This window comes from Varanus komodoensis, unplaced genomic scaffold (assembly GCF_004798865.1).
Source record: "Varanus komodoensis strain SLA01 unplaced genomic scaffold, ASM479886v1 scaffold107, whole genome shotgun sequence".
NCBI lineage: Eukaryota > Metazoa > Chordata > Lepidosauria > Squamata > Varanidae > Varanus > Varanus komodoensis.
The window spans coordinates 530,910-545,913 of NW_025335305.1; the positions used below are offsets into that span (position 1 = coordinate 530,910).

The window sequence follows — 15,004 nt, forward strand, 5'->3', positions numbered from 1 at the left end:
ATTTTATTGGTTTTCTTGTAAACCATCCCGAGACATCAGTGATGGGATGGTATATAAAAGTTTTAAATAAAATAAAATAAAATAACTTTTTATTGGGTAAGAGAGGAGAAATCTGACTTCTCGGTGTGATGGAGTGGAAAAAGCGGCACAGACCTAGGCTTTCGTCAGTGCCGTGTAGGTGTCAGGTTATGCCAAGACAGAACAACTGTACCTACCATTAGGCAGAGCGTGGTAGTTGCTGGGAAGCAGGGAGCTGCAGCGAGATGTTGCAAGGTGAAGATGGATGGTTTGTGCAGTCTGCTTTGTGATCCCAGAGCTACCCCGCTGCCTCTGGTTATGATAAAGGACGTCCTTCTAGTATTAAGGTCCAGCTTCCAGCCCTTTCAGCTTCTCTCTGTGGATGCAGTGTGGGCGAGGGTGCCATTTCACTGCAGGCAACAAAATACCCTTGGCAGGTCGAGCACACGGAACAAACACAAACATAATAGGCAATTCCATTGTTTTTAAAAAATATAAAACCTCGCCAATACCAGGATTTGTCCCTGACTGTAGGTACAACACACAGTTTCTGTGGTAGGGAGAGAAAGAAGCAAAGAGAAGTATAGGTAGTAACATTTCCAGAGGGGCAGCGAAACAGCTATGAATCTTGTGGCACATTAAAGGCTAACATGCTTATTACGGCATAAGATTCTCTGGATCAAGCATCTAATTAACATTGACTCTAGCCTAAAATGCTTATGCCAAAATAAACCTTGCTAGTCTTTAAGGCACCACCAGGATCTTTCTTGTAAAAGCTACTTTAGCTGTTCTACTTACCATTTTTAATTAAAATGGGATGAAAATTGGTATCAGCCAGGTGACCCAGTATTTAGTGCAGTTGCAATTAGCACTTTGATCTCTTTGTTTTGCCCCACCATTGTAGATGAATTCTTTCCAAATCTAAAAAAAATGCAGGTTAAAAGGTAGTAATAATGGGAATATCTAACTTTGCCAACAGGGATGAGAAGAGCCTGTATTTTCACATTCCTGGGAAGTAGCCTTGACTTCTGCTTTAGTAAACTTGCAAACATAACACAGAATTACGGGAAAATAGGGCGCGGGGGAGGATTATTTGTGAAGGGAATGTTTTGTCCTCATAATGACACAACTGATGCCAGCTTCTGCTGGACAGAAGGAAAAAAGTAACCAGACCTCTGACAGCAGGAGAAAATACTCAGGGTCATAAACAGATGCATCATTCTAACTTGTGTGTGCATTCATATACTCACACATGTCTGTTTCCCTCTATTTTGGTACTTTGGGGGCAAACCAAGATTGCCAAAAGTGCTTGGAAGAAAGGGTCTAACCCCTCTCCCCACTTTTCCTAGCACCCTTACTCCGACCCAAATTGCAGCAGTAACCTGCACATCAGCACAAACATCTTCTGATGCGTGTCCAACTAAGAAGTGCAACCCTGGAATGAGCTTGCTCAATCGCCTTTCTCTCCTGTGCCCCTCATCAGTTTCCCTTCTCAGCTCTTTGAAGGCAGAACCGAAACTGTTCTCCTAGCAGCTGACAACTAAATTCCCACTTTGCGACCTTTGCATGAATTAGGAGAGGACTCCGAAGTCGCGGCACCATGATCCCCTTCCTCTGTGCCCTCTTCTGCTTTTTGCCAGGTAGTAGCCGCAACCGTGGGGTGGGTGGCGTCTTCTGGGAAGTCCGTGGCAAGGAGGCGAGGCGGGAGAAGGGCCAGAAACTGCACTATCTAGCTTCTTTGTCACACCTTTTCTTATACTTCTGCCTCTGTGCGTTGTATTTGAACCTGACGTTTTCTTTGACGTTCTTACTGCCATTCCTTTATTTTCTCCATTTCCTTTTGCTGAGAAATACGTTCGTAGGACTTACCCCCAGGGAAGGGTGGATAGACTTGCATCCTTAAACGCTTTGATTTCTTCCTCCTCCCAAAGCTAATTCCTTGTTCGTGGTCTCACGTTATATTTGTAACCCTTTCATTCCTTTTATGTGTCTAATTTTGCCGTACCTCTTTTTGTTTTTTCTTCCTTCTTCCAACCTTTCCACTTTTATCTTGCATATGGCACCCCTCTTACATGGCTAATCAATCAGGTTCCACTGTAAGTTGTGTGTTTATTTTTTATTTATGTATTTAAGTATGTGTATTGAGATTACACCTAAAAGGAAAAAAAATATAAAACGGGGAAGAAATGTAAAAGAAAGTACTGCAATCCTGTAAACTCCTTGCTGAGTGTAAAGTCCTATTGAACTCAGTGGAGCCTCCTATAGGGTACGCAAATATAGGAACGCAATGTTACTTGAATTCTTTCATTCTGTTTCCTTAATAGCCTTCACAGCTCAACCCAAGCATGTTTACTCCAAAGTCTATGCATGTTTATTTAGAAGTAAGTTCTGCTGTATGTAATGAGGATTACTAGCAACTATATTTAGGATTACAGCCACATCCTTGTTCTACTACCCCACCCCCATTTTTCTTCTCACACCCATTTTATTTTTTAAGTTCCTAAAGATCTTTCTGCTGAGATCTTTGGAAGTGCTTCCTTAGATCTAGGAAGTAACACAAGAATTCTTCTAATGACCTGATGCAAGAACCTCCTTCAGTTAGAGGGCTGAATTCCATTTTTGAGAAGCTTTGTGGAGCTGCATCGGTAGTGTGAGGGCCATCAGCAAGAGAGGCAGGTCCAAAAACTGCTCGAATTCCATCTTACTTTAGCTGAGGACTCTTATTGCTGGTAACTGAACCTTAGGAATTGCATTTCAACTTTTTAGAAGAGGAAAAAAATTGTACAAAATTGTATTGTTTGGAAGCTGAACATTTTCACTTTTTGAGCTCAACTTTGGCAGATACTCTTAAATATAATAGATTAACATTTTGTAAAGAGACAATGGCCCACACTCAAAGGTTGAGTATGGGCTGAGTCTGAAATATTAAAAATTTAAAGGTCTGCTGTAATCTGACCCTCCCGTGGCTAACTTCCTTCTCTTAATTGGATGTGATATTTGTTTGTTGTTTGGCCTCACATTCAGATGCTTAATAAACTGCTTTGAACCAGATGCCACTGCGGCATACCGAGTGTTTCTAACCCCTTGCCCCTGCTACAGGCCCAGTCTGAGTCAGTCCTTCGTAATAGCTATATGCAATGGGAGAGAAGCTCCCATTGTCAGTAATGCCCCACACTTGCCACATGGACACACAATACACAGGGAATGCTGACCTACTTTGCAGGGTTGTGAGTACCACTCAGACAATATGTGAAATGCTTTGTCCATCCAAAAGTGCTATTCAAGTCCTAATTTTATTCCAGATTTCTATGTTATGAAAATAAGGCTGGTGCAACCCAGTTGGCCAGGACTGCTTATCAGGAAGTAAGCCTGGCTGGACACTGTGATTTTTTTCTGTGTGAACAAGCTTGCAATTGAACTACACCTGGGCTTCTTCATTGTCCTGGTCTTTTCCCTTTATCAGAATACATCTGGCTTGCTAAGAAGAAACGGGCAGAAACAACAGGAGAATGGAAACTTTTCAGTTAACCTTTTAAAATAGAGGCACATGGAGAGCCAGTGTGGTGTAGTGGTTAAGAGCGTGGGACTGGGACTCAGACGATCCGGGTTCGAGTCCCCGCTCAGCCATGGAGCCAACTGGATGACTTTGGGACAGACTCTCAGCCCAGCCTACCTCACAGGGTTGTTGTGGGGATAAGACGGAGGAGGAGAATGATGTAAGCTTCCTTGAGCCCTTTGTAGGAAAAAGGCAGGATATAAATAATAAATAAATAAATAAAGTATATCAACAGCATTTCTGGCCTGGCCTCTTTTGCCTTTGGCCTCATCTCCTTCAGCCCCACTTAATCCTGGAATATAGCTGCAGACAGTTTCTCCATAATGGAACTCGGCCCTAAGCCTAATAGAGGTTCAGTATCTCTAAAGCTTAGTGCTGCAATCTTATGCATGCCTTCTTTGTAGCAAGTAATGGTCTTGCTTCCAGGTCAGCATGTACAGGAAAGGAGCCTCAACAGTCTTTCTGGAAACCCTGTCCTGCTTTTTTTTTCCCAGGAGAAGGTGTTCTCGACATGCCTCTCTCTAATCGTTTCACGGCCTGTAAAAATGAATAGCAGTACTGAACCCAAAATCTGAGTGAGGATATTCTCTGTCAACTCCCAAGCAAGTGATATCTGTTTGCCATGCCTTGCAGCTATTGCCACGCAGGAATCTGTCCTTGATACAGCACCGTCCTGCCCAACAGAGCTGTCTATCAGAGGTGGCACCATGTCACTCTCAGATGGGTATCGCCCAGGAAGCGTCCTCACCTATTCCTGCCCAGCTGGCACCTATGCATATCCATCACGAAAGCGGATCTGCCAGTCAGATGGGAAGTGGACTCCCATGCGTTTACCCAATGGAGTCCGTACCAACATAGCACAATGCAAAGGTATGTCATGGTTGTTTAGTATAATCTTAGGATCTCCTGTAGGCACGCCTTGATTTTTATTTTATGTTTAAATGTTTCTAAGGTTGTTTTTAATTGGGAGGCTGACATGCTGTAAAGTGCAGATGCCCTGTAGCGCCATCTTTATTTGGGTGCGAAAGTGTGGTTTGATGTTTTGGAACTCACACTCCACTTCTGCTTTATACTTAGGTTGCTGGGTAAGTTACCTTTCTTTTCATCTTATTAGTTTGCCTTCTGGGAAATGAGTGTTTATGAGTGTTTTAGGAATAAGCAAGCACCACCCCAAGGCAGCCATTTTGTGAGAGAGTCCATAACACACTCACAAAATTCCAGCTCAGGACCCTAAAAGATTGAAGATCCCAGTGCAAGGTAAATTTGTACAGGCGTTCCAATGTACAGAAGCTTGGGGAGGCAAGCTGATTTTTGAAAAGTGGGCTCCTTTTTCAGAAAGGAAAGAAAAACAAGTGATTGAGTCACTGAAGTTCTTGTCCATTGCATGCTTGCTCAATGTTTTGGGGAACCTATCACATTCGGGGGTTGCCTGTGCTATTTATATTCACTTCAACAACTGACCATTAAAACATCACTGTGCTGCCTGTGGCAACACTCCACCCCTTCTCTCTTGTCTGTTCTGCATACAAAACCCAGCTGGTCTGGGCACTGGATGTTACTTCAAGGCTTATAATGGGACCATATCTTTTGACGGCTAGCTCAGGTGGGGCAGGACAGGTCACGTGGAACCCATAATTCTGTCCTTCAGCCCTTTGCTGCCGTCACTCACTGCTCTGCCTGGCTATCCTGTGTCCCATCATCCACTACCTGAAGCAGCTACCTCACTAATAGTAGGGCTACCCCTGATGGGAAGACATTTATGCTTGCTCATCTTAATTTTTTACCCTCTGTTTTGCTAACAGTAGTTAGATTCCACTTCATGATGACATTCTTCCTGCAGAACTGGAGACAGAATCTTTTGTTTCCCTGTTTTTATACTGCCACTCATAGAAAAGGGCTCATTCTTTTATTAAAAGCTTTATCTGGAAGACCTGCTATATGATATCATTCTCTACATCAGTGATTCCCAACCTTTTGTACCCCTTGGCCAGCCCATTTCCATAAATTGTATCCTTCATATTAGCAAAAAGTTTGTAATTAATAAGTTGCTGTTATTTCAAATGTATATATTGTAACTGTAAATAAATAGTCCAATAAAGGGATTAAAAAGCAACAGAATGCCGTATTTTTTCGTATATAAGATGATACATGGAAAAATCATCTTATACACGATTTTTTCTTTGCTTTTCTTTTTCTTTAAAATATTTACCTAAAAATGGAGGAGCGTCTTATACACGGGGGTCAAGAGGAGAACCATGGTAGCAAAACTTGCTGTACCTTATCTCTGCAAGCTAGCCTCACGAGCAAAACTTCCGAATGCAGAGACAGACTAACAGGTTTCCTCCAATCATGAGCCTTATGTAACTGTTGTCAGCTGATGCTGCGGAGAGCGTGTAGCCCAGGGGTCCTCAAACTTTTTCAACAGGGGCCAGTGGAAAGGTGGCGGCGGGCGCGGGCTCGCTTGGGGGGGAAAACAGGTGTGATCGCAGGTGTGCTCAGAGGGGAGACTGGTGTGATCACGGGCACACGCGTGGGGAGGCGGCGAGGCGGCGGGGGCGCAGCAAGGCAGCAGCTTGCTCGCTCAGAGATCAGTAAGAAAAGTGGGGGGGGGCATCCCATACATGGGGGCATCTTATAGATGGAAAAATACGGTAATAAGGTAGTGATGTGTTCACAACACATTGTTTAGGGAGAACTCCCCACCATTTGCCAAAAGTGGGGGAATGGGGCTTTTCTCAAGGTTAAATAATGAAGAAAATCCATTCTGCCACATGTCATAATGTTAATTAATTCACAACTTTTGACTTTTCCTGCACTGTTGACCTATGTTCCTTTTCCCACCATTATTCTTTTTTTTTTTTTTTTTTTTTTTGGTGCACTCCTAAATATCCTGGTTTGTACCCCAAGGTCTACATATACCCTAGATTGGGAATCAGTGCCCAAGATAATGATTCTTTATCCAACAGGGAAAGTCTTCAGTACAAATTAGGAAACAGATGTTGGCTCCTCTGTGGTTTATTTTTCTTATTAATGCTGTTTGAATACATTATTCATTCTGTACATAATATCCTTTCTTTTATAATCCTGTAGATTCAGGTCAGAGATGGAATTTCCTTTTGGCATCCCAGGTTTCATCACAGTGGAATTTCCACAGGGCAATAATATGACCATCCAAAGGGAGACACCAGCTGCAGAAGAGAACATGAAGTGGAGTTGGGGGAAATTCCAGTCAATAGGAGCAGATTGCTACGCCCCTGGTCAATAACTACATTTTAACCAAGTCCCCTTTTTCTAAGTGGGCAAGGCAACATTGGCTTTACTGGAGTCCCTCTCTTATAAACAGAGACTGAGGCAAAGTGCACCTTAACTCCATGTTGTCTAGGCTAGTAGTATTAGCATTATTTCTATTCTGCCCCGTAGCTGAAGCTCTCTGGGCAGGTTATAACAACTCTCAAAACATGAGACATAGTAGAAAAGAGGCATTTTTCCCAATATACAATATTTAAAAAAACAGTTCAGCAGCCAAAACCACTCGCCCGGCCGAGTGCCCCATCCGAGGCCTCCGCGATTCCCGGCCTGCAGCTGAGTCCGAGAACCTCCAGCCGAGTTAAATTTTCCACTGTGCGCGTCATGGGGCGTTCAGGAGCTTTGTGAGAACAGAGCAATTAGACACTTCCGTGAAGCCTTGGGGCGTTAGTGGGATTAAAGAGCATTTGGCAAAATAAGGGGAGGCTTAAGGATTATGTGGAGGGGCTGGATAGAAATGCCTCGAGGTGGACTGAGCGACAGGTCAGGCTTACAAGTTCCCTGTCCCTCACGTGTAGTAATTGGATGAGCAAATCCATGTAGGTGGAGCTGGGCTCATAAGAGGGAAAACGGTCAGTGATGTAATTATTTTTGAGGCACTGTATGTGAAGTACTTTGAGTCACAAAAGCGCTATCTGAATGCCAGGAATAATTATAATGAATGGCTTTTAAAACTCTTTCCCCCTTTGCAAAATTGGTTTGCCATGCAGCATAGGAGGCTGTAGTTCAAGAAACTTTAATCCTGGGCTTGGCTATATGGTACTGAGTTATTTTTAATAGCCATACTTCAATCGCATAGCATTTACCGAGAATCTGTATGACAATGTTGTCAGATTGATGTTTTTTCTGTGTTGTCCTTTGTTCGCATTTCCCAAGACCTGATACATAGTCATTTTTCTTACAATAAAGCACAGCTGTAGCAACACTGTCTGGTGCGGGCTGAGAAAATGCAATTGAGGCTTGTCATCAACATTGTGCCTTTTATTGAACAGTGCCTCCTTTTAGGTTTTCAGAACTCTATTGCTTGCTGAGATTTTCTGACAAATTGCCACTTATTATTCAACCTTTGTTTCCTGGGGGGAGGGGTTGGGGGGTTGGATATAATTTTTTTTCTCCTTTTATTATGCATTTTCAGGCACCTTCCTTTGCATAGCTAGGCAGAAAAAGCCCTTCAATTCCCAGCTTTATATGTAGAAAGCGGGGGGGGGGGGGATCAGATATCTTCAAAATCAATTGCTATTTACTGTCACTTAAGGAAACATAGAACATTCTTGTAAATGGTGCTGTAACGTAGGCCCAGGATTATTCTGACCTCTCAGGAGATTATGCAGGCTCAACTGCTCCTTCTGCTTAAAAGCTGAAATATTTCCTTCATTTCTGCTAACATGGCCTGCTCATGTGGAGACTTCTCACTTGCCTTTTAAAGATCCTGTACTCAATGTCCAACATTCCCCACCCAGCTGAGAATTGTAAGACGTTTTTTCTGTCTAAATGCACACATGGTTGCAGCTTAGTTTAAATGAAAGTAGGGAATGCAAGAGAAACTAGTAATTTATCTACACTCCACTCTGCCATATTCTTTTTTTAAATTAATAGTTTTAATGGTTTTTGTAGTCACTTTTGCTTTGCTGTGTTTTGAGTTAACCTGATTTATTTGATGGCTATTTATTGTTCTATACAGTACTATTGTTTTAATTATTACTGGATGTTATTAGATGCTTTTAAATTGTTCTTTTAAATTGCTGTATGCCATCCTGAGATATTTATATAAGGGATGACGCACAAAAGTTATTAATAAATAAATTAATTAATTAATAAGCAAAGAACAGAAGTTCACACATTAAGGTGCAATTCATCTCCAGTGCCTGTATTAGGCTGAAGAGAAAACAATAAACTGGTCCCTAGCTGAAAGAAGAAGCTTCTAATTAATGGTACAGGGGAGCTTTGTTAAATATGACTTATGAGTGAACCTTACAGAAGTATCTTGGCTAGGAGTAAGAGCTCAGTGGATAATAAAGCATGCTGATCTGCACGGAACTGCTATTTTAATTTCTCCTCCAGCTAAGTGTAGAAATTGCCTCTGCAGCACTCAAAATGATTTAATATGGAAGTCACACGATTTCACAGTTCTTTGGATTCTAGGCCAAAATGTTGTTCCATGTCTGTTTTAATCCCTTCTCTTCTGCAGCCATGCACTGCCCTCCACAGAAGTTTTTTGAACATGGCTCTTTCAGCCCGCGACGGAACTACCACCCAATTGGCGACGTCCTGAGCTTTGAGTGTTCGGATGGATACCAGCTTCTCGGTTCTGCTCAGAGGCACTGCCTGCCCAATGGCCGCTGGAATGGAACCTCCCCAGTTTGCGACGATGGAGGTGAATCCTGCCAGGCTTTCAAACCGCAATTCCTGCAGCAATTTGTTTTCTCTGGGAAAGAAAAGGTGCTTGTGCTGAGGGCTGCGTATGCCTCATGCACCCAAAGTCTCCGCATTATCTAAGATTCGGTTGTGCAAGCTCTGTGAATTTAGGGAACACGGACACATTTCATATTTGCTTCTGTAATCATGTGTAATTATGGGATTGGGCAGGTGAAACTGGATTTTCACCAGTCATGAGGCAGTGCTTAGCTGTTTTACTTAGCATAACTGGCAGCCAAAAAAATATATTAAACAAAATATATTCCTTTTTAAAAATACATTTATAGGTTGCAAAATTTAAATTTTCTTGGCTTGAGGCACAATGCTACAACTTCCATCTAAACTTACATATCTTGTGCATTGCATGTATACACACACATGCACAATTGAAAGAAATCCTCCTTACACAATATAGTATTTGTTTTACTTTTACACATTTTTATGTTGCATATATGACACCAAAGAAATAAGCAAACAAAGAACATTTAAAATTATACATGCTTTCCCCCACAAATATCTGGAAAACACTCTTATGTAGATGAAAAGTCCTATGGGGATGCATGCTATTATGGTATTTGCCCTACCTGCCAACTAGATGACTTTGAAAAGTGCATAAGCAGAAGGTGAGGTCAGTAGCAGCACTCCAATGTTGCTCCTCATACTGCCTTGATACTAGAGGTAGTATAAAGCCATCATACTCTGAAAGCCAGCACAACGTAGTAGTTGGACTGTTGGACTTGGATCTGGCAGATCCTAGTTCTAGTCTCCATTCAGCCATAAAGCTCATAAAGCCAATCACTGACTCTCAACCTAACCTACCTCACAGGATTGTTGTTGTGGGGTAAGATTAAGAGCAGGAAGAAGAGAAAAGGTCTTATGGGGATACTACGGAGATGAGGGTGACAATGTAAACCATCTCTGGTTCCTTGCAAGGGGACAAAATAGTAAATAAATAGTAGTAATATGATAGTAAATAAAGTAAAATCATGCCTAGTAGCCGCTTATGGCCATTTCCTTTACCAATTTGTCTAACCCCCTTTTAAAACTTCCTGAACTGGTGCCCATTGCCATGTCTTGGGGTCGTGAATCCCAGGCTTGCTTTGGCTGGACCTGGGCCATGGAATCCGCTGTGGCTCAGAGCTCGAGGCAGCGCTGTGCTTCGCTTGTGGCATGGCTTGGAGTGGGATCGTCACTGTGCATATCTGCAAAACCTCCTGTGCTCTCTCCCCCCCCCCCATTGTTCATGTCCCGTCATGTCCTCTCTGCAGTGGGGCACTGCCGAAGTATTGCTGTCCCCCCAGGGGCGATCGCTTCCAGAGGGCGCAATGGTCTTGGCGATCGGGTTTCATTCCAGTGCCAGAGTGGCCTGGACCTCATAGGGTCCTCTCAACGCATCTGTACTCTAGAGGGCGAATGGTCAGGAGCCGAGCCAAGTTGTCGAGGTATGCTTTCCAGTAACCTCTCTCCCTCAGCAGGTTTGACTAGAGGTCTGGGTCCTCAACCCATTGTGAATTGTGGGTTGTCATGTGTGGCATCATGGAAGCTTGAGCCGTTTCCCGCTGGCTGGCTTGTTTGTGGGCTTTTTGAAGAGACTTTAGCCACAGAGGGTTGTCATGTCATCCAAATCTGGGCAACCGACCCACTGTAAGTACAGGGCGTCAGTGAGGGAGCCATTCAGCAAGTGCAGGAAAATCCCCTTGCTGCTGTTGCTGAGCTTGTCTGGGTCACCGTCCGTGACAACTGCTTCACCAAATGCCCAAGTGGCATTTTAGAGTGATTGTCACTGGCTCGGTTTCTTCTTTGCCATCCGCGAGTCCTTGGGGAACTTGCTACAGCTCTTCCCTACCTCTTCAGCGGGGAGATTACAGTTTGAGATCTCTGAAGTGACAGTCACGGACTGCCCTTCCAAAGCGGAACACTGGAGTAATTGTGAGTGGTTCATTACCTTTTATTTGCTGTATTGTTTTGCACCAGAAATGTGTATGCATATTTTCATCCTCGTCTTAAACTTGGTGTTTTACAAGTGAGCTCTTGTACACCCTTGGGGGACCAAAATGAGAAGCCTTTCAAAGTCAGTACCCTGGGAAGGGTCTCCTGGAAAAGTGCAGGAGGCACCATGCAGGAACAGTCATAAAACGTGGCTACAAAAAGGTTAATTTGTTGTTTTCTTTACCCTGACAGCTGCCAAATGTCCATCTGTCAAGTGAAAGCAAAGCAGCAAAAAGATAGGTGCTGGCATTAAGTGGTGGCCTTGATGCCATTTCCAGTGAGATCTTCTCATTTTTAACATTGGAACTGATGGCTCTCTGTGTCCTTTACCGTTTCCACCCTTTCCCAAGACTATAGGCGCTTGGAAAGGGAGAAAAGTGTGAGCCAACCCTTTTACAGGGACACAATGTTGTGACAGCTAGCTGTCAAAACTCTGTCTTCCTTTTAAAATGGAGTTTGTGATGGGGCTACTCAGAGTTTTATTTTTGACAAGGATATGTGTATATGTGTGTGTTTGTGTCTGTGTGTGTGTACTTGTTAAAAAAAACCTGGGTAATCTTTTCAATGAACACTGTTATGAATGGTCTAACCCTTTTGATATAGCAAGTGAAGTCAAATTCATTTACTCAGATATGTAAAATTGATTTTATTTCCACTGTCTGCAGTACAAAATAATGGTTTTGTTGCTCTTCTGTTTTATGCCTATAGTCACATCCATTCACGTGAATCACTTATCATACAAAAGGCATTGGGCTGCTAAACAAGCCGTGTTTATAGGAGCTGCTAGACAAAACCATGAAACTTCCACCTGCGGTTTGTTTATAGTGAGGTACAAAGCAGGAACTCTGGCTTACCTGAGGAAAGACAAGCCAGGGTTCCTGTTTTGCTCATCTCCTTAAACAAACCAAGGCCTATGGTGTGTTTAGCCATTCCCACATGGAAGAGCCAAGGGAACACAATTCTGTGCACCAGAACATTAAATCATCTTAGAGTTCCCTGGAATGCTTGTCCTCTGTACTGGAATCTATTAGAATGATGGGTGGCCTTTTAAGTACAGTATACGGAGTTCTCTCGCTGTCTTGAGTGGAAATCCAAAGCCTTGCTACACCATTAATATATTTCTGGCTTTCAATGGAGCAAAGCTCAAGGAACCAAGGTTCCATTTAGATGCCAGGAAGCACTTCCTGACAGTTAGGACCCTGAGGGTATGGAATGGGCTTCCACGGGAGGTCATTGAGGCCCCATTGGTGAGGGTGTTCAAAGATAGGCTGGACGAGACTGGTGGGCATGTCATGAGCAGAGCCGGCTGGAGCCAGGGGTCAGACTAGATGGCCCGGGAGACCCCTTCTGATTCGCTCTGTTTCTATGTTTCATTTATCCACACTACCTCACTCATGGTACCACCTGAAGTGAGTCACTTTGCTGCTTGACAGGACCAATCTTATCTGTGTTTTATCACACTCATTTCTGAGTCAGGGCATGGCGAGTGGCGGCCCTCCAGATATTTTGGCCTACAATTTTTGTTAAGCCTCTCCGTTGGCAACCTTAAGTAGGGGTAAAAGGGTGTCTAATCCAGATATCCAGAGGGCCACCAGTTGCCAACCCTTGCCCTAAAGAGAGGTGAGGAAATCCTGTCATGAAGTTTTCTAGCTCAAAGCCCCATGCCTGTGCCTCTCTGGCTCGAAAAAGTAGATTTCCCCCGCTTCTCAGGGACTCCCAGTCACTTGGCCCCTTCAGCATTTCATCTTGCAGTAACAGAGGGCCTGCTTCCTCTCTCTCTTTTGTGCAGCCCCTTATTCTTACGATCGGGCCGAAGATGTTAGAGCTGAATTTGGAGCCTCGTTAACGTATGTCCTGGGTGAGGTATCGTCTTCTGGGCCTGATCCTTCTGGAACATCTGAAGGTGGGTCTGAGCCTTCTGCTCTCTGATCCCTTCTCTGTGGATGGACTTTCCATTGATCAAGCTGAGACTCAGAGAACAAAAACTCAAAGGACATTTAGTTGCAGCACTGTTTGATGTCCAACCTGAGCTGAAGCTAGAAGATCCCCTCAAGATGATTCCCCCTACCCCAAACCTGTTTGCAGTGCCAAACTGCATATTAGCTGAAATAGATCTTTGCATTTGTGTGGGTTTAAAGTAGCAGCTGTGGGAACCCTTCCTTTAGACTGCGGCCACAGCATGGAATGAGTGTGGCTGGTGATTCCAGTGTTGGTGAGGCAGTGTATCCTTTTGGGGCTTCAGTCCAAACCTTGAAGCAGCCATGACCCTGGTCTCTAAAAGAGGCTTCTGTGCCATGGATGGTTCCATGCTGAAACTTGGAGTATCTCATTAATGGAAGCCACCAGCCTGCGCTCTGTGAAAGGAAGGGATCCATATGCCAGCAGGGGAGCCCTCATGGCTGCTATTGCTGAAGCACACCAGTTTTGCTTCAGTTTGTGGTAGAGATGGTGGGGCTTCAGCAAAAAAAAATATGTCCCTCGTGTGCCCCCCTCTCCCACACCCATGTCATTGTTGTTACTGGAATGCATTTGCTTGTCCTCTCTCTTTGGCCCCAACTCACACGATCACAAGAGGATGAGGGCACAGGCTGCTGCTGCCGCTGCTGGTAGTATCTGTCATGGCTCACCTGGTAGGAGAAGGTGGTCCAGCTCTACAGTCATTTCTGGCTGCCCTTTTCTGCTTCTTTCCCATCTTTACAATATACTTTATGAGATGATATAGGAGAGCTAGAAAGGTGTTAGATGAAGGCCTCCGAACACCTGCTCCCAAATTCCTTCCTCAGCTATGTTGGAGTCTAACTTGAATAATAGCAATAAAGACTCAGAATATTCCATATAAGCTAACCCAAGAGGAGTAACCCATATGGGTAACCCCAGAGGGGAGCAACAAAAATAACTGGAAAAACTGCCCTCTGAGGAGGGACGTAGAGAACTGGGCATGTTCAGCCTTGAGATGAGAAGACCGAGGGGGGACATGATATCCCTCTAGAAGTACCTCAAAGGCTGTCACAAAGAGAAGGTCAAGCTCTCTTCTTGCTGATGCCAGAGTGTAGGACACCGAATAATCAATTCAAGTTTCAGCAACCCAGATTCAGGCTAGGTATCCAGAAAAGCTTCCTCGCTGTCAGAGCAATGTGGCAGTGGAACCAGCTACCTAGAGAGGTGGTGGGCAATCCCACACCAGAGACATTTAAAAAGAACGACTCTACAGTCCTCTGAGTGGGATGGTGTGAATGGGTGTCCTGCACCAGCAGGGGTTTGGACCCCATGGCCTTCTTGGCCCCTTTGAATTCTGTTCTGTGGTCCCAAGTGAAGGTCATGAAAACTCTGTTATGGGGGGATTGACTGCTGGGGCAAAGTAGGGTCAGACCAAGCCATTTTGTGGCTTGAGGCAAAGTACAAATAGCACCACTCACTGCACATTCAGAAGCTGACCCAACTGGCAGGTGTATCTACAGCTGAAATGTCTGTGATGACGGTTATGTTGTACTTTTTTTTTTGCCAAATAGTCTCTGCCATTTTATGTTTATTTTATTGGCAATCCCCCTTGTACCCCCACAGAGCCGCAGAACAACACAGTGGGCTGGAGGTGTTGTGCAGGATGCGCAGGGATGGCCAGGCTGCCAGCATGGTCACTGTTATTTACTGTAGCAGCAAAAACAAAACCTTAGCGCAGAGAGAGAGAGAGAGAGAGGGAGGGAGGGAGGGAGGGAGAGAGAG

At 44.1% G+C, this 15,004-nt stretch overlaps 1 protein-coding gene across 1 annotated transcript in view; it reads left to right on the forward strand.

Moving 5' to 3' along the window:
- Window positions 1-1,521: 1,521 nt before the first annotated feature.
- The window catches only part of LOC123018017, a 76,705-nt gene continuing 63,222 nt past the window's right edge, over window positions 1,522-15,004 (forward strand). Inside the window, exons 1-5 of the mRNA XM_044419756.1 lie at window positions 1,522-1,658; window positions 4,208-4,444; window positions 9,069-9,254; window positions 10,564-10,737; window positions 13,074-13,187. Coding sequence (XP_044275691.1) covers window positions 1,619-1,658; window positions 4,208-4,444; window positions 9,069-9,254; window positions 10,564-10,737; window positions 13,074-13,187 — 751 coding nt within the window. The 5' untranslated portion in view covers window positions 1,522-1,618. The remainder of the gene's footprint in view (window positions 1,659-4,207; window positions 4,445-9,068; window positions 9,255-10,563; window positions 10,738-13,073; window positions 13,188-15,004) is intronic.